This window comes from Diachasma alloeum, unplaced genomic scaffold (genome assembly GCF_001412515.2).
Source record: "Diachasma alloeum isolate Michigan unplaced genomic scaffold, Dall2.0 Dall_scaffold_78908, whole genome shotgun sequence".
Taxonomy (NCBI): domain Eukaryota; kingdom Metazoa; phylum Arthropoda; class Insecta; order Hymenoptera; family Braconidae; genus Diachasma; species Diachasma alloeum.
The window spans coordinates 3,994,059-4,013,402 of NW_021683643.1; the positions used below are offsets into that span (position 1 = coordinate 3,994,059).

At 36.6% G+C, this 19,344-nt stretch overlaps 2 protein-coding genes across 3 annotated transcripts; one reads left to right on the forward strand and one right to left on the reverse strand.

Annotated features, from left to right (window-relative positions):
- The first annotated feature begins 11 nt into the window (after nucleotides 1-11).
- On the forward strand, nucleotides 12-7,490 carry LOC107047903. 2 transcript variants are annotated; one of them, XM_015270808.1, is made up of 3 exons: nucleotides 12-654; nucleotides 3,199-3,348; nucleotides 7,025-7,490. In XM_015270808.1, exons 1-3 carry the CDS (start codon nucleotides 274-276, stop codon nucleotides 7,331-7,333), a joined length of 840 nt encoding a protein of 279 aa, XP_015126294.1. In that variant the 5' UTR covers nucleotides 12-273; the 3' UTR covers nucleotides 7,334-7,490. The 2 variants fall into 2 exon arrangements, with proteins under 2 accessions (XP_015126294.1, XP_015126295.1); XM_015270809.1 differs by having other exon boundaries at nucleotides 3,199-3,336.
- A 3,288-nt stretch (nucleotides 7,491-10,778) lies between these two features.
- LOC107047929 lies at nucleotides 10,779-18,524 on the reverse strand. The gene is made up of 3 exons (XM_015270858.1): nucleotides 17,139-18,524; nucleotides 13,765-13,967; nucleotides 10,779-12,115 (listed from the first exon to the last, which is right to left on the reverse strand). Exons 1-3 carry the CDS (start codon nucleotides 17,501-17,503, stop codon nucleotides 11,094-11,096), a joined length of 1,590 nt encoding a protein of 529 aa, XP_015126344.1. The 5' UTR covers nucleotides 17,504-18,524; the 3' UTR covers nucleotides 10,779-11,093.
- Between the last annotated feature and the right edge of the window lie 820 nt (nucleotides 18,525-19,344).

Below are 19,344 nucleotides of genomic sequence, written 5' to 3' on the forward strand. Positions count from 1 at the left end.
TCGGACCTAACCTAAAAACCCCTCAGACCCTAAAAAACAAAACAGCAACAACAATTTAGTCCCTCGTTTATCTGATCTAGATGTGCTAAAGTCTTATCTAGAGTCTTATCTCGAAGTGAAAAATTAAATACGGGATATACATCCCCATAAACAATATATTCCTCAACAAAGATCCTCAAAAATTCTATAATCAACCTCTGTACGCGATTTTTATGCTCCCCGGACGATTCATTGTCATAAAATTAGAGAACAAATTGTCGTTGGACCACAATCATGGAGACGTTCCCAGCGCCTCGATTTGAGACCAAAATCGAGACTTTCGAACCCTGCATCGTCGCTCCAGCGAATCATCGTCAAATAACACCGAATGTCGTGGAACAGGCGGCGATCATTCATATTGAGGATAATCATGGCAATGATGAACAAGCCGATGGACAAAATGAGGGAGACTCCCACATTCAAGTGTCGGAACTTCAGTCCAATATACAGCAGAACATGACGCTAACACCTGTCAGATTACCAGCAATTCTAGATGGTGAATACTTCTCTGTTATTCGTATCGACGATAGTAATGTCACAGTTAGGTGCCTCCAGTGCCAGAAATTGTTAAATGGAAACCTGAAGTCCACGGGGAATTTCTTGAGCCATATCAAAGTACGTTATTTTTTTAGTATTGTTTTTTTTATTTATTTAGGGGCGGATGGGGTAAAACGGACACTAGACTTTTTTAAAATTATTTATAATTCCGAAACAAATTGATCTATTGAGCTCTGTTTAGGCTCGTCACAAAGGTAAAGAATTGTTCTTTGTATTGAAAAAAAAAATTAAATTTTCGCAACATTTCAACCCCTCATTAACATTTAAAAAAAAAGTCAAAGGGGTCCGTTTTACCCCAACCTCCCCTATGCTAGTTGAGTGGCGCAGCGGTAGACGATTCAAATCGACTTAGGGGAGAATGGGGCAATGTGGACACCAGATTTAAATAATGAGTTGAATTGGAGCAAATCTACTGTTCCGACTTCATTTAAAGATTATAAAACCAAACACATTGGCATAAGACTGCGTCGTAGGAGTTGCAAAATAAAGCAAAAAAGGGGTAAAATGGACACTTTGATTTCTTCCTCAATTTCTTATGTTTCAACGATATTCGATTTCTGAAACACTAGTCATGACTGCGATTTTAAAATTAAAAAAAAACTCGTTTTTTATTCTCGTCGTGGGGGGTGGGAAACCGAATTTTTCCTTGCTCGTTTATCCTACCCTCCCCCCCATTGGTTTATGGTCATTTTGTTTGCGAAAACTTGCCATCTTACAAATTTCGCAAATGGACAAAAGGTCGCTCGTATGGAGTGTGCTGTTGTCCATTGAAAAAATTAATAATTTCAAAGTTATTTTAATAGTAAAACGGGAAATCCAAAGCTACTCTATGTTTCAAACTTCAATGTAAAATTTAAGAGAATGGAAGTTCATTTGTTAATATCTCTTTCAACTCTAATTTCTCTCTATAAAAAGATACCGACACGATTGGGTTGAAAAATGCCTGTTGGAAATTTTTTTGACTTTTTGAATAGGATCAACTTCTTCGGGTGTCCATTTTACCCCACTCTTGCATAATTTTTCAGTTGTGGACGTTGCCAAGCAGCAATTTTTGAAAATTCGATTATTAGAAATATTTTAAAAAATTTTGAGCTTCTATTTTAGTCTATCCTACGTGGATTTATCAGGGCCCAAAATGCCCAATGAAACAATTTTTTTTAAATTTGAATTGAGATAAAACAATTTTTTTTGTAAATTTTTTGAGTATCCATTTTACCCCAGGTGTCGATATTACTCCACCTTCCCCTATATTAGCTCTTAGCTGAGTTTTCAAGAAATATCTTCGAATCTAAGGGAGATGACGAAATTTTCATCATGCCCTTTCCTAATGCTCTCAATTCGCTTTACAAAAAAGGTTGTGATAAAAATTTTGCTATCTGCCTTAGAATCCAAGATATTCATTGAAAACTGACCAACCGTCAAAATCGACTTGAACAGTTTTACATCTTCGCTATTGAGAGGTAAGTCAATTTAATAGTTTTTTTAGAGGTGGATAAAACTGGAGTTATCTCGATAATGAGTGGTTTTAGGAAGAAATATTATAAGATATTTTTTGTAAGGAATTCAAGTTTCTACAAAAAAGGTATTATGATGTTTTCTCTGGAAAACACTTGTTCTCGAGATAAATGCATAATTGTCGAAGTTGATGCATGGGAGGTCTTTGAGTTCCATCACCTATCTGTCGTTGAAAATTGGAATTAGTTCAGTAATTAATTATTTCAGAAGAAAATATCAGAAGACCTATTTGCGAAGAACTTTCTCAGCTGCGAAAAATTCCTGGACATTTTCCCCTCAAATCACTACTGGTTTGTTTTCGAGATAAGTGAGAAACTAACGGAGATGTTACATGCTAGTTCTTGAATGTCTTACTTGTTTCTGCAAAGAATCAAATTGTCTTGTTAATGGAAGAATTGAAGAAAGGAATGTCGGGAGATTTTTCTGAAGAGGATTTCAACAGCTAAAGCAAAGAATTTCCGACATTTTCCCTAAAAAGACTCATTTTCGTATTCAAGTTACTGAGTTTCACTACTCATTTGTCATTCAAAATGTTATAATCTCGATAATGAGTGATTTTGGGAGAAAATGTTAGAAAATCTTTATTGCAGGGAATTTAATCACCTACAAAATAAGTCTTATGATGTTTTCTCTTAAAATCTCATGTATGGATAAATAGAGCATCGAGCCCTACGGGGCTAACGCACTGCGGAGGTGGGCGGGCTTAGCTTTGGGAAGCTAAGCAGCGCTGAGTGTGATCAGTAGATGGATGGTGACCCCCCAGGAACACCTTAGGAAAGAAACATTGTTTGGAAAAACTGGAAAGAGCATTCGGGAAAAACAAATATGCGGAAAAAACGGGATAAAGGAATGAGAAACCGTAAAAACCGCAAGGAATACGGTGAAATGGAATAAATAAGTAAAAAAAAATGAATAGAACATCGTAAAATGTGTCTTCATGAAAATTTCGCTATCTCCTGCGAATCAGCATATGTTTAGCAAAAACTGAAGGAAATTGACTAATTTCGTTTGGGACTATTGCATCGATTTCCATTGGCTTTGTCCCATTAATTATTTGGTGTGCATCATGATCTTTATTGATTTCAGAGAGTACATCCAATCCTCATCGAGAAGATCAAGACGAAGTCACATCAGAGGAAGCCAGCAGTCGCATACATTGATACGACGGCGGAAAAATCTGAAGTTCCAAAAACCAAGAAGGGATACAGAAAATGTTACAGAACGGTAGACCATAATGTATTCTTCATTTTTTATACTAATTAACTAATCAACTAAGTATTTAAGTGGTAGAATGACTCGAGTGGGAATGCATCCTGTGCATCATCAATTGTTGAATTACCTCGCTAGTAATTGATTTCATTTTCAAATATCAGGAGACATTTTTCTATAAAATTAAAATTCTTTACAAGAAATGTCTCCTGATATTTCGTGCTAGAATCACTCATCGCCCAAACAATTCAGCATTGAAGGACTCATTTCAAATTGTAAATGCAATTAATTCTATCAACGTGAGTCGTTTTAGCACTATATTTTGTAAATATCTCTGAAAATAAGAGATCTGTAAGACAATTTCCTATAGATCTTCTGTTTTATAGAGAAGTATCTGAGCTATACTGAGAGGCAAGAGGCATAGCCTCAAACCTTATTTTAGGGGAGACTACTGTGAGTTTTAAGAGTCGCGGGCTATTGGAGCGAGATTTGTCATGCATTGAAGATCGATTATACATGTCTAAAAACGAATAATTAGTGCAAAAAAATTGATTGTTTATTGTTCGCTTGCCCCGCAGACGTTTAAAATGTTAAAAATAGTCCAGGGCCTAGAATTTTGGAACTACAGAGGTTTTTTTCTTTTCAAAATTTTTGAAAAAATTGTACAATAATAATTACGAATTAGTTTTTTGAAATTTGACTCCTACACAGCTAATTTCGTTTTGTTTAATATAAAAATTTGCGCCATTCATATCAAATAGGCAGAAAAATTATCCTTAAAATATATAATATATATTCTCAATTCTTTCTGAAACATTTTTCTGGCTATTTTACATGAATGTTGCAATTTTTTATTTCAAGACTAGCGGTGTGGAGAATTTCTGCAATTAAAAAAAACACCTCAATGTTTTCGACTTTTCTATAACACCTGAGAATTTCCTCAATTTTTTTGGAAAACCCTCAAAGTTTCTTCACTGCTCGGGTGTTCTAGAAAAATCAAAAACATTGAGTATTTTTTTTAAATTGCAGAAATTCTCAAAAATCCTGGTATTCAATTTTCTCTTATTCTGCCTGGGCGAAGCCGTGCCCCACAGCTAGTCAATGGGAATTTGAAATTAAGTTGCGCAAGTGGAACCAAAGAGTTTTTTTTCGAAAATCTGAGAATTCCTTCGCTTTCTCGTTTTCTATAAAACGAGAGAATATTCTCGAATTTTCTAGAAAACCCGAAAATTTCTGCTAATTTTCTAGAAAACCTGAGAATTTTATAGAAAATTCAATAATTCTTTAAAGTTTTCTGTAAAACCATAGAATTTTCTGGAATTTCCTATAAAACTGAAAACTTTCTCGAATTTTTTCGAAAACCGGAGAATCTCTTCGAATTTTTTTGAAAACCGTAGAATCTCTTCGAATTGTTTCGAAAATCTGAGAATTTCCTAGAATTTTCTGTAAAACCAAAGGATTTTCATGAATTGTCTGTAAAACCCGAGAATATTCTCAAACTTTGTAGAAATTGAAAAAATATTCTCGAAAACTTGAGAATATTCTAGAATTTTACAAAAACTTTCAGAATTTTCCAGAAAGCTCCAGAATTTTCTACGGTGCATAGATTAGTATGCACCGTAGCCCAATAACTTATAGGCTAAAGCCAATTGGGGACCCTAAAATATGTAATAGTAAAATTACCATTTAAATCCATTCAGTCGTTTTTTCGCGAATCGCCGTCAAAAAATGGACGACAGATTTATTATACAGTGAGTGTAAAAAGTAACCGTACACTGACACAAAATTAACCTACGTTTTTAGCAGTAAGGATTCAGTTCTTTATTGAATAACAAATTTTTATCGATTGTCTATACCTAAAAGTACAAAATTATGTACGGCAACATTCTGGGACAAATTATTATTCTGGAAGGAAAATTAGAATATTTAGCAGCCCACAAATTTAGGATATAAAAAATATTTGTACACCGTATACACTACGGCATCCAGAACGATCTAGAGGTCATCCGCTCTGGGAAAATAGTTGTGCCGAGCCTCAATCCATTCCGGGACACTACGCCGTCAACAGTCGTTTCGAAAAAATCCTTGTATTTACGTCTCGTCATAGGTGAATGAGTCGTAAAGGTACAGAAACGAGTAAAAGTGAGAGAAAATTAACGATTGATCTTCATAATCAATGCAAATAATTATCTCAAATTGCGCAACTAGTGCACAGACCACGTTCAACGGTAGTACACGATAATTGATCGATTTTGTGAGACCAGGGGAGCGATTTTGCTCGTTTTATGTCGACTTAAAATCATAAATTTCAACCAATCCTAGTTGAGTATTCCGAATCCAGGATTGTCATTGGTTGAAATTTACGATTTTATGTCGACATAAAACGGGCAAAATCGTTCCCCAGGTCGCTCGGGAATAAACCCAGAAGTGGACGTCCACTCAAAGTAACTGATCGTATGCGTAGAAAAATCGTCGATTTAGTTTTAAAAAAATTTAAAAACAACAGCCCCTCGAATACTAAAAGATATCGGTAATGTCGATGGAGTTAATTTATCGTGCAGTACAGTTCGAAACATATTACGTACGTCGGGATACCCCGGTAGATCCACTCGGCGGAAATGTTGGGTGAGTAAAATCAATAGGAAAAAGCGATTGGAATTTGCGAAAAAATACGAGGGCAAACCAATTGAATTCTGGGATCGTGTAATTTTCTTCGCTGAGTCAAAATATAATATTTGTGGGTCCGGCGAAAGTTGCAGAGTGTGGAGGAAACCCAACACCGAATTTCAAAAGAAAACTTAATTCCCACTGTTAAATATGGTGGAGGCTCGGTTCTAGTATGGGGATGCATGAGTGCTTCTGGGGTTGGGAATCTTGTTTTTATTGATGGCATTATGGACCACTAAAAGTATATAAATATCCTGAAAGAAAATCTTCCATCAAGCGCTACCAAAATGGGCCTAAATAACAATTAGATGTTCATGCATGATAATGATCCCAAGCAGATCGCGTGGAATACCAACATGTGGGTACTTTACAACACCTCGAAAAATATCTCGAAACTCCTCCAGAGTCACCGGACATTAATCCCATAGAGCACGTATGGGATTATCTCGAAGAAAGGATTCGTCATAGGCAAATTTATAATAAAAATGATTTAAAAACTGCCCTTTGTGAAGAATGATCAAGAATAACGCCTTCTTACACTTCTAACTTAGTTCATTCTATGCCACGGAGGCTTCAGTCGATCATTAGCGCCTCGGGTGACCCAACCAAATATTAATAAGGGTGTTTTAAGTGAAATAATTGAATAAAAATATGGGTGTACGGATACTTTTTGTGCATGATTGTTTGATCGTTTTTAACGAATGATTTTTTTTTCTTTAATTCTTATTTCTATCTGCAAATTTTTTAAAGAAATAAATTGTTTGATGTTTGAACTTGAGTTGAGTATTTTTTTTTGTAAATAAATTCCCAGGTATTGAGGAAAAGTTGCTCTTTTCTTTTTAACTTTCGGTGTACGATTACTTTTTACACTCACTGTATTATATGTAAGATGTTCCTTCTTCTCTCAGTGCACAGAGAAAGTTCTGCTAATTTTCTCTGGAACCATCACTTCAAAGATATTTACAAAATCATATTTTGAAAATTCTTAGATTTGAATCTCCATTCCCTATACTAACCGATCTTTTTGTTCTAAAAGTATTCACAAGACGAGAGTCCAAGCAATGCTGATGATAACTGTGAACAGTCTTCCACGAATTGGCCAGAAACCCCTCCAATCATAAAAAAGAGAAGAACAGACGAACCAGAGCATCAAGAAGTAGCTAGGCCCTCTCAAGTCAACACTTATGGAGTAGAAGACGAGTTCGACGCGATTGGACGTAACGTAGCAGCAAAACTACGAAACATGCGCCTCGACCAGAGGATAGTGGCTGAGAAACTCCTCAACGACGTCCTCTTTGAGGCACAACTCGGTACTCTCCATCGAGAGGCAGCTCTCCACGTATAAAATCCTCGGATTAAGCAAAGTAACACATTTTGGTATACTTCAACACCTCCACAGCATTTTCTTGGCAAAATCGCTTAATGAAATTGAATTCTAGGATTATCGATCGACTATTCTTCTTTAAAGTAGCTCTACCCTTCCGGTAAATTCAAAGATTATTGAAAACTGCAAAAAAATTCCAGAAAACTCGATTAGTTTCGGAATTCGAATTTTTTTCTCAATTTAATTATCGTTTTGGTTTTTCAAAGAAGAAATATTAAAAAATCAGGATTTAACCCAGTGTTTTATTTGAAAATCAACATTTCCATTGTAATCAAAGATTAAAATCTGATTTTTTTTTCATTAGATGTGAAAAAATCAAGAATTTTTTTGATACCTGGTAAAAAATAATCCACCGTTTTGCAAAGGTTTTATTATTTATTTATAAGAGGGAAACGTTCGAAAAAATATCAATATTTTGCGAAATTAAATTTAGATAATACTGACTGGGTATGAATTTTTTTATATTTTTTCCATGCAATTTAGTTGAAAAATAAAAAAACTGAAAATATCCAAAAGTACAGCGTAGCCCGGCCAAAGGGTAGAGCTACTTTAAGGGGGGACTACTATGAGTTTTAAAAGTCGCAGACTATTGGAGTGAGATTTATCATGCATTGAAGATCGATTATATATGTCCAAAAATGAATAATTAGTGCAAAAAAAAAATTATTGTTCATTTGCCCCGCAGACCCATAAAATGTTAAAAATTGTCTGGGGCCTGCAATTTTTGAGCTACAGAGGTTTTTTTTATTTATTTATTTTTTTAATGTGTACAATAACAATTACGAATTAGTTTTTTGAAATTCGACTCCTGCACAGCTAATTTCGTTTTGTTCAATACAAAAATTTGTGCCATTAATGTAAAACAGGCAGAAAAATTATCCCGAAAATATTTGAAATATATTCTTTCAGAAACATTTTTCGGGCTATTTTACGTGAATGGTGGAATTTTTTATTAAAAAAATTACGAAATTAGTTGTGTAAGAGTTGCATTTCAAAAAAACTAATTCGTAAACCGTTATTGCACACTTTTTTTCAAAACTGTTGAAAAAAATAAAGCTTTGTAGCTGAAAAATAAGAGGCCCTAGACTATTTTTAACATTTTAAACGTCTGCGGGGCGAACAAACAATAAACAATTAATTTGTTGACACTAATTATTCGTTTTTAGACATATATAGTCGATCTTCAATGTATTTGAAATCTCATGCAAATAGCTCGCGACTTTTAAAACTCATAGTAGTCTCCCTTAATATCCCCATTTCTTGTTGATTGAAGGTTCGAAATTACCCCTAAACTACAAATGAATGATTTTTCTCAACTTTTTTTTTCTTACAAAATTGTAAAATACATGGGGTTGCAAATCGCCCACCGTACAACCAGTAACGTTCGATGGAGAGCGGCGACCACTCAAGGGTTAACACAAAAGTATATTAGGGTAAACACGTCAATTTCTGGACGGGGGTTATTTTCTGGACGACTTCAACTTGAAATGAATATTCCATAAATAAAATGAAAATTGCACTGATTATTTCACCTTTCAATAATATTACTCGTGTATAATCATGTGATCAATTATTTTTTCTATTAATCAATATTTAATAAATAAAAAAAATATGGCCCAGTCGTTCAGAAATTGGGGGTTTCGGCTGCATTCAACCATTTCTTAATTTTATTATCCTTTGTTTTGTTATTTTCACTTCAAATGATTTTTTTCTGCTAATTACTCTTGAAGGTATGGAAGCGATCATATCCCCATGTGGATAATTCTTTTGTTTTGGATCCTATCATGAAACTCGAATTTCCCTGAACCGTCCAGCAATTGGCCTGTTCAACCTACCATCTGTGCTGATAATATAACTTCATGTTAACAGAAAAATCGTCAGAAGCGGTGAAACACGCAAAAGAACGTTTTCGCTTGACGTACAGGATAACATGGGTTGGGTTTAAATTTTTTTCCACTTTGTTAGGTATCTCATGGTATATCAACCGTCACTTGATAGCTGTTTTCATCCACCAAAGACTTTCAAGCGTGACAAAAAATACAGGGACTCCATGATGTGCAATGGGTCATTTTGTCGAGAAAATTCTGTGTCGATGTTGAAATATAACAATTTTTTCTAAAAAAAAAAACAATTTCAGTACGATATTCTCTTTAATCGTGGCTTAAAACCGAGTCTGTGCATGATTAAGACAAATGTACAAAATACTGTAAATAATAATATCAGTACGAATATTTTTCCTTACAATGAACACAAAGAGAAATATGAACAACGATTTTTTTCATTACATAACCACATGAAAAAGTAATTGCTGCCGAGAAAACAAATTCATCTTCAAAGTCTTGTCTTTCTTTTTTTATACAATAAATATGATTATATATAATTCATTGACAGAATAAGCTACGCCTTCATTCTAGTCTTACACTTGAAAAAAATTGCACAAAAAGAACGATAATTATTTTTAGCACGATTAATTAATTATTAAATAATTATCAGACGCGTACAATAGTAGATATGACTTTCAAGTGTGCATGTGCAATTAGTCTAATGATCAGTCCTTATTTATGTTTATTTTAGTTTTTTTTAATCCACAGAATTTGTGGATCAAGCTGACTAATCAAACACTCCAAGCACTTTCAAAATTTTCATATCATGAAATTTGTCAGTGCCAACCGCATCTTAATCCCTATGCTGTGATGAAGGAGTTGAATATGCAAGACTTAAGAAGGATTTTAAGGAAAAAAATCATTTTCGTGAAAAAATTGTCCTAAAATCATTAATTTTTGAGATAATTGAATAACAAACAGAAATTCCCACCTTGACTCTTCACGATAATTATCAAATTCCCCCAAGAGCGAGTGATTCGAGAGAAAAATGTTAAAGACCCATGTTTGTGGGGGACCCTCGTCAGTTTCGAAAAAGGTCTCTTGATATTTTGCCCGAAATTCACTTATTCTGGAGATAATTGTGCAATTACTTGATGAAGCAATTACGATATTTCAGTCAATTATTGAATTTTCTCGAAAAGTAATTATTCCGTGATGCAATATCAAGAGACCTTCTTTTGTACCTGATAAACTTCACTCGACATTTTCCCTGAACTCCCCTAATTTTTAAAATAATTCCACCATTTAAAAAAAAGTAGGGGAGAGTGGGCCAAAATGAAACAGTCGAAAAACAACTGTGCGACACAATTCAATCAAACAAATGTTTCTTTATTAAATACTTTTTTTATCAACTTTTGTTTATTAACTTTTTTTTATTCTTGAGAGTACTAATGAGTAATTGAGTACTAAGTTTGACGGGAGGATTTTGTCAATGGATTAATTGAAATGAAAATGAAACATCAAAAATAAAAATCCAGAGTATGACCCAGGGGGAGACCCAGAAGAGGAAAAAGGAAAATGTGATTTTGTATTTCAATGGAATGAAAAAAGAAAAGTGTAATCGGCCTAATATAATCAACTGAATAATAAGACGAATAGAAACTTATTAGTCTCATCAATTATCAGTACTCCCAATAATAAAAAAATTTATTAAACAAAAGTTGGTAAAAGAAATTGTTCTATTTGAATTGTGTCAAATAGTCGTTTATATTTTGCCCCACTCTCCCCTAGAATTCTACTCATCAGGTTCCACCCTTCAATTACAAATGTCCTCTTCCATCCAAAAGTTTAGAATTTCAATCTAAAAAATACCTATTCATCTCCCCCCATTCTAAAACCTAACTAGCATAAATTCGTCGTTTGCCAGGCTTAAAGAGAACATAATAAACAGTGCCAGAGACGATGCAGAGTCCCATGCATCCAAAAATAGCGTAAAACATGTAAGAGTACCAGAACCCATCCCAGTCGACAAGAGCGAACCACGTGGCAGTCATGGTGGTGTTCTGTGCCATGACGAAGGCGCAGTAGAACCACAGCCACTTATCAGGATGTTTGAATTTGACCCTGTACTCAATGAGAGTGCAGATGTAGACTAATCCCAGCCAGAGGTTCACGAAGAACGTGGTGACGTCGTAGTCCTTGGCGTGAACGAATAAATAAATGAGCATGACGATGTAGTGAACTCCAATAACACCAGCCAGGGGGATTGGATAGAACTCGTAGAAGATGGCGATGGAGAAGACCCTGGCGACGATGAAGAAGAACCACCAGAGGAAAGCGATGAATATCCCCACAGGATCATCCTCCGCGATAGCTTTGACTGAGTGAATTCTTTTTGGCAGTCTCAGTCCTCTCCAGAGGCTCGAGGCGTTGGAATCGTTACTCTCAACTGTTACGATTCGTTCGGTCGATCTGTCTGGGGCCTCGACGTCGTTCTCGATGGATTCTCGTATCACAGAGTCTGGACGGGGTGGTGCTGGCATTTCTGGGACTGGCAGGGGTGCCACTGTCGTGATGCCACGGAGAGGAGCAGGCGGTGGAATCATCTGAGCATTTTTTGGTGGGAGGGGAGGGGTCAGGGAGATCTGACGCTCGAGGACGACGCGTGGGGCCTCAGTCTCTTGGAGGTGCACCTGGGACTGAGGGGGGGACGTTGTCTGGGAGGAGACTATTGAGACCTCTGGCTGGAGGGGTTTCTTCTCGTCGAGGTCTCCGAGCTCTTGGGTTCTGTATTTCTTCAGCCACATGGCCCAGGGTAACTTCCTGCCGTTTATTCGCTGGCTCTCGAACCTTTGGAATGAGGCGGTTTGCACTGCTAAGACGATTATCGAGACCAGGATGCATAAGATGTGAACTGAAACTGAAGAGAGTTTAATTGGAATGAGTTCTGGGGGGAGGGGAGAAAGGATCGGATAAATGGCAGGACGTCGGTGTCAAGTAACAAGTGTTATTTGTGTCAAAAAAATATTTTGTTTTTGCTTCTGAATGGAAGCATTGTAATCGTCCAATTTTCACGTTCTCTAATTTTAATTGGAAATTATGTAGAATGGTCTGAAATGTAAAAATACGAAGTATGGGGACCATGTCTGTATGTGACCATGTCCACCTTCCCCGGTGGTCAATTTTTAGAAAATTGAGTAATTAAGTTAAATTCCGTCAGATTATAGGTCTTAATGAGTCCGATTGATCTAATAGTTTTTGAGAAAAAGCGATTTGTTTTTAAATGGTTTTTTGCAAATATCTTCAAAACTAATGGACCAATTTTGATTTTTTTGTTTTCAAAATATTCCTTTCGATGTCTTCTATCTTAATCAATCACAACATATACTCTCATCCATACAGTTTTCGAGATATTCTGATTTTTCCGTTTTTTCAGAAAAAAAAGTTTGTAATCACGCTAGCTTGTCCAAAAATTGAGATGTCAATTTGAAATTTGGACAGAAAATATGTATACCCGTTCATACGAAGTATTCGAAACATTGGAATTTGTATAGCATAGGTGGAGGTGGCAGAAAATAGCTAAAACTTTTGCTATGGGTTAGTGTTGTAAAACTAAACTTTTGTAATATTTCAGACTATTCGGAAGCCATCAATACATTGATGGCGAAAAAAATAACACATCACTCAGGGACATGCTCACCGTCTTGTGGCACGCCGTCATATGCTCGCTGTCCCCTGCTTGTTTTAATTATCAAAATATCATTTTCATCACGCTGTGACGAAAAGTGAACTTTTCGGCACGCTCCGCGTGCCTAAAAGTCCAATTTCCGCCACATTGTGATGAAAAATATTGTTCGTAACTCGTGAAAAAATGTTTTTTAGCTCGTGGGATTATATCACTCGCTTTCGGCTCGTGATATAAACCCCCCACTCGCCAAAAAACACTTTTTTGCACTCGTTATGAAATATACTAATTTCGTTACGAGTGTGGAAAAGTGTTTTTTGGCTGGTGGGAGGTTTATAGCACGAGCCGAAGGCATCACTCGAGCCAAAAAACACTTTTCCCACGAGTATCGAACAATATTTTTCATCACAATGTGTGGAAAAGGGAAGTTACTTTTTCGCACAGCGTGATGAAAAATAATGTTTTTGTGCCAAACATATTTACGAAGTATATTTACTAACTACCAGAAAATTTACACATGTCATACAAATATTTATATATATTGACTTGTGCCAAGTAAATATTTCGTTGTTGTCGAAAGGAGCGCAATTATTCACGTTTGCAACATTCAAATTCGAATTAAACAATTTCTTTTTTGGTCATTTTCAACTAGCGCTTTTGCTGGCCCAAATAAGATTTGTTTGAGAATTTGTTTGTTTTTCTCTCAGTCTAAGTTTGGGATTGGATTATCTTGATATTGTGATGTTTGGGGGGTGGGGGGTCCAGAGAATTCTTCCCTGGGGCAATATATTTTTTTACGAAAAAGGGTTCTTTGAGAATTTTGCATTCATCTTCAACTCGAGAAATTTCAGATGGGCAAGAATAAAGATTTTAAGATTGTTTACCTGACTGATAAGTTCTTTCTGCAGTCCTCTCCCTGAATAGTAAGTGAATTTGGAGGATAGCCTGAGGGGCTGCTTGGAACCATGCTTGTAGGAAAAAGTAGAGCTCTATCGCTGCTGGAGCTGCTGCCACGTTAAGAGATTTTCTCCTCTCCACGCCACTTAGGAGAATTGCGTCAACGATTACGACAATTTGACCTGCAAATCTAGAAGGGGAGTGCTAAATTAATACTCGGGTTCATCACCTCAATCAATGACCTAAAGTTTATAAAAGAATTTTCATGCCATCGATTGAGGAGCTCTGAGAGGAGGAATTTAATTGGGGAACCCTTGAATAACTTTCCAAACTGTTTTTAAAAAAAAATCTAATAATGAACATTCTTCAAGAACTCAGTAGGGAATTGATGAAAATTGACGGGTTTAAGTGTCATGTGAAGTATTTGAAAATAGCATAACACCTTCCTTGTAAACCATGATATATTCTACAGAGTATCCTCAAACGTATCGTACTTATTGTAAGGGTAGCTGAGGAGGGTCACACGTATGAAAAAATCGTATAGAAATTTTTTATACGGATTGCGTATAGAATTTCTATAGGATTTTCGTATGTGATTCGGATATTTCTGTACGGATATTTATTACACAAATTATTTCTATAGATTTCTATAGGTTTGATCCTGTACGCAATTCGTATAGAAAATTTCTATACGATCTTTTCATACTTGCATTGGTAGATGAAAATTCTAATGAAGTTTTTGTCTTCGACGCTTTGTTTATGAGTTATCGAAAAAAAGGGTAGCCAATCAAACGCGATTTCCCGATAGAGAAATCATATCCCCTTTCGCACTTAAGGATATCCAAGTATCTTTTACAGTTTAGTACAGACGACACTACAGATTCAAACATTATCAATCATCAAATTTGTCAATTAAATTGCGTGAGAAAAATTTGAAAAAAATCGTGAATATTCAGCATCATTCAAGTTACATTTTGCACAGAATTAATATTTTTTCCATCATTCGTTGACTATAAATAAATAATTCAAATTATTTAACTTTCGGAAATCTTATTTTTTTTAGACATGAAATCGATTTCTGGTCAAATTCTAAACATGAATGAATTTGTTACGATTCCGAACAAATGATTGTTATGGTGGAGAATTGATTGTTTATAAATTACTAGATGCTCGCTCCACTCGCCAACCCCGATATGACCCTCATGATCCTTATTCTGACCCTTGTGACCCTTAATCTGACCCTCGTGACCCTTCATCTGACCCTTAATTTTGGAGTTTTTATGGCCAATACCAAATTTTCATCACCAGAAGTCGATTTAGATATTTATAAAATAGATATGTAGAGCGTTATTTAGACCCTTGTGACCCTTGGTTTTTGACCGCCATGACCCTTATTTGGATCTTTACTCTAACCCTTGTGACATTTAATCTAATCCTTGTGATCCTTATTTAGACCCTTAATCTGACACTTGTTAGCCTTATTTTGACCCTTAATCTGACACTTGTTAGCCTTATTTTGACCCTTAATCTGACCCATGTGACCCTTATTCTGAACCTCATGATCCTTGTTTTGACCCTCACGACCCTTATTCTAATCCTAGTAGTCCTTAGTTTCTGACCCTTGGTTTTTGACCCCCATGACCCTTACTCTGACCCTTATGAACCTTAATCAGATCCTTGTGATCCTTATGTGGACCCTTAATCTGACCCATGTGACCCTTAATCTGAACCTCATGACCCTGTTTTGACCCTCACGACCCTTATTTTGACTCTTAGTTTTGGAGTCTCAATTTCGAATACCAAATTTTCATCACCAGAAGTCGATTTGGATTTTTATAATATAGAGAGATTTATAGAAAATGCTCGTAATTTTCAAAAATTGCAATTTTTGAATTGTTTCATGAATCTTCCTCCAAAAGTAAACTTTTTATTTTTTTTCTAATTTAACAAATGTTTTCTAACGGTTCAATATCGAGATTCAAATTCAGACCTACAAAGTTTAAGTAATAAAATCATTGTAAAATATCCGGAAACGTGGGGTCAAATGGGGCTCAAATGAAAGCTCTGATGTTCGACCACAAAAGTAGAAAAGCATTTCACTGGACAAAACATAGCCCAAGTACTTGGATATTCTCAAGACGAAGGGATGATAGCATTGAATGTCCGATTAAATGAGAGAGGAGATATGAATTTTTTATGTCGACTCCGATTTTTAGGGTCAAATGTCTCTTACGCCGCGATGAAATTCATTGCGCGTTTCCTCACCCGGTCGTTATGATAGGAGAACAATTTTTTTCAATCATTGTCCATTAAATGCCCAATCGATTGCCGTCATTTTCATTCTCCCATCTTAAGTGCGAAGAAAAATGAAATTTTCCAAAAAGATAAATGACTCTACACTGAGAGAAAAACAAACACGTTGTCAAACAGGTCTTGTTTGGGTCAACAAAATCGCTAGTTGAAAATTGCCAAAAAAGAATAATTCAAATTATTTGTTTGGTTCGAATTTGAAAGTCTCAAACCTAAATAATTGTTCTGCTTTCGACAGCAACGAAATATTTGGCTCAAGAGGCGGATAATTCACACACGACGGTGCCTTTTCAGGATAAAAATATCTCATACAGAGGAAAATTTATCAACAAATATTTTATCCCTAAGTTACAAGATTGCTATCATATCATTATTATTGTTTCATTTAAGGGTTCATATCTTGTCTGTGATTATTAGACCGCCGAAACGGAAAACTACTATCCCTTGTTCCGCATAAAACAAAGATTTTTCGGGAGCAACATACGTACGGGAGTATCGAATAACGAAGGAGTAGTGCTAGAAATGACATTTCTTGCGTCTACAGAGAATGCAATTTTTTTGAACTATACTAAATCTATTTTTGCGACAAAAATTTTTCATTCCAGCGCACTCTCTGCATGTTTGGTACAAAAAAATCCTTTTTTGATCATTTTCAAAAAACTATTTGTGTACGTCCACGTGAAAAGGGCCCACTTTGTCGCATCTAGTTTCCGAGATATTCCCGTCTTTCTCTCCACATCTCCCATTTAAACCAATGTTGAATTGTTTTTTTGATCGTCTATACTGACGTCAGTTTTCAGTCTATCGGGTTGATTTTGGGCTCAAAATGTGAGAAATCTGATCAAGATTATCAGAACATAGATAACTCCAATACCGTCAAAGTGGGCCCTTTTCATGTGGACGCCCACATTTTCTTGGCACAAGTAAGACTTGTTTGAGAATTTTGTCATTTTTCTCTCAGTCTATAACAAAACGCCGGAGACAATCCTATGAGACTTTCGGCTAATCTTTCATTCAATCGCCCAAACAATTGGAATCCCCAAGGAATTACCTGTACAACGCAAACAACGGGAATGCAATCATCTGCACGATTTGGATGCCAAACCAAGTGACAACGTTCCAGGATATTTTCTGGTCTTCAGTCATCCACCAGTCAGGCCTGGACACCGTCAGGATGAAATAAGCCACAGCGGGTGCGTACATCAGCCCCAGAGTGCACCCGCCCCATATGGGATTGCCCTCCCTGAAGTGTTGAACAGCAACGACGAGATCTGCTGCGAAGTGCACCATGTAGATGCAGCACCCTATCACCGCTGGGATCAGGAAAACAAGACAAATCTGCTCCGTTGACTTCAACGGTACTTTCAAACACCTCGTTGGCTTCCTCTCGCAGATGGCCTCCATCGTCATGGCCATTGTTTCCCTCCTCAGCTCCTCAATCCTCAACTCCTCAACTGAAATATCCTAATGGTGTCTAATCACCTTATCAAGACCGTCAATTTTTTATCTCTCATCATCGATTTCTTCCCAACAAAACACACATTTTCATCGTCAACTGACTTCACTCCATCATTACTTCGAATCTATTTATCAGTTCATTTATGTAATAATTCGAAAGCGTATTAAATGCTCCAGTTGTTCTATTCCTCCAGAGTTCCTTGAATTATTAATGCAGACCTTCAATAAATTTTCTAATGATAGAAAAAAAAATACTAGACAATTTAAATTGATTTTCAATTCACTTTTAAGTTATAAAACCCGCGATAATACTGAAACACAGTGCAACACCTAGTTCTCCATCCAAAGTAGAAAAGATAAAACTATGATTCACCAGGGGCTTTCCCTCATTCTTTCACAATTCAAACCAAAACAATTTCCAATTACTCATCGGACATTAGCTCACACTGATGACCGAAAAGCCACTGAAGACAGAGCGCATTTTACTTTTGTTGTCAGCCTGACGCCTGGAGTTTTCGTGTAACTAACTACTGTGTTTAGGAGCACTTCGGAGCACTACGATTCGTGCTGGATAATAACGGTGGCTGAAGAATTGTGCAATCACAGTACATGTAGCCTTGAGGGGGGCTCAGACACCTGGGGAGGGGTGGGGGAACACAGGTGAAATGAGGAGGGGAGGGATGAGGAGTTTGTGGTTTTCGATGTGTCAGATTGGTGAATCTAGTGATAAGAGATTTTCCGGGCTGCGGCGCGATAGATACTGGCGATAACGGGACACATGTGGGGGAATTCGGGAGATGATTACGTCGGAATTATTGAGTCACTGCGGAGGAGCGTAATAAAGATCGGTGATGAAGATGTAATTTTTTTATGTCCGAGTTTTCTTCTGCTCTATTTTTTGGGGTGCTTGGTGTGAGCTTGTTGTGGCCAGTGGGGAGGGGAAGGAGATTGGGTATGGCTGAGTGCAGACGAGCGAGTATCACTGTATGGACTGTACATTTAATCGAGGCGTTTACACTGGGGGTCGTGTATGGGTGTGGGCAGACACTGTAGGTCCATTGTAGTGCCAATGGCCGCTCGAGATGTCGCGTATTGATCTGAAGGGTTGAATTATTATTTTGGATTCGTCGATTTTTACGGGAAAAATGGGAGAAGCGCTTCTTTGGGTGGAAGAGGTATTGCGGTTTCTCTGGGACCCGAGGGGGGAGATATGCAATTAGCTAGACGGTGGGGGGTTTATTTTGTGGGTTTATGTACGAGGGGAAGGTGAGCAGCATTTGCGGATAATTAGATGCTGTTGAAGATTGCGCGAGTTTCTCATTATCGAGGTGATTCGGAAGCAGGGATCGGCATTGATCATTAGTTTAGGAATATTGCCAGAAGTTGCACCTTACGATAATTAAGGTTTGCTTATCTTCATTGAAATTGGGAAAATAGTAAAATAATTGATAATTTTTATTTTCAATTGTCTATGAACTAGCGAACGTGCCCTTCGCGCCCGTCGCTGGATTAATCTACGCTAGGAGAGAGTGGGGCAAAATGAAACAGTAAAACAAGCAGGGGTTCGAGCCTTTTTGGCCGAAGGCATCTGACCGTTACTTTATGTGTTATAACTCTTTTTCTTTCTTTCATTTCTACCAATTCCATTGGTAGGGTAAGCTACCCAGTAGATGGACACTGCCCTATAGATGGACGAGCTACTTTTGGATAGGAAATTACGCAAAAAAATTCTGAAATGTAAATTGTTGCTTTGATTTTTCACTAACTGTTGTGATTCTTAACCCCTGAGTGACGATTTG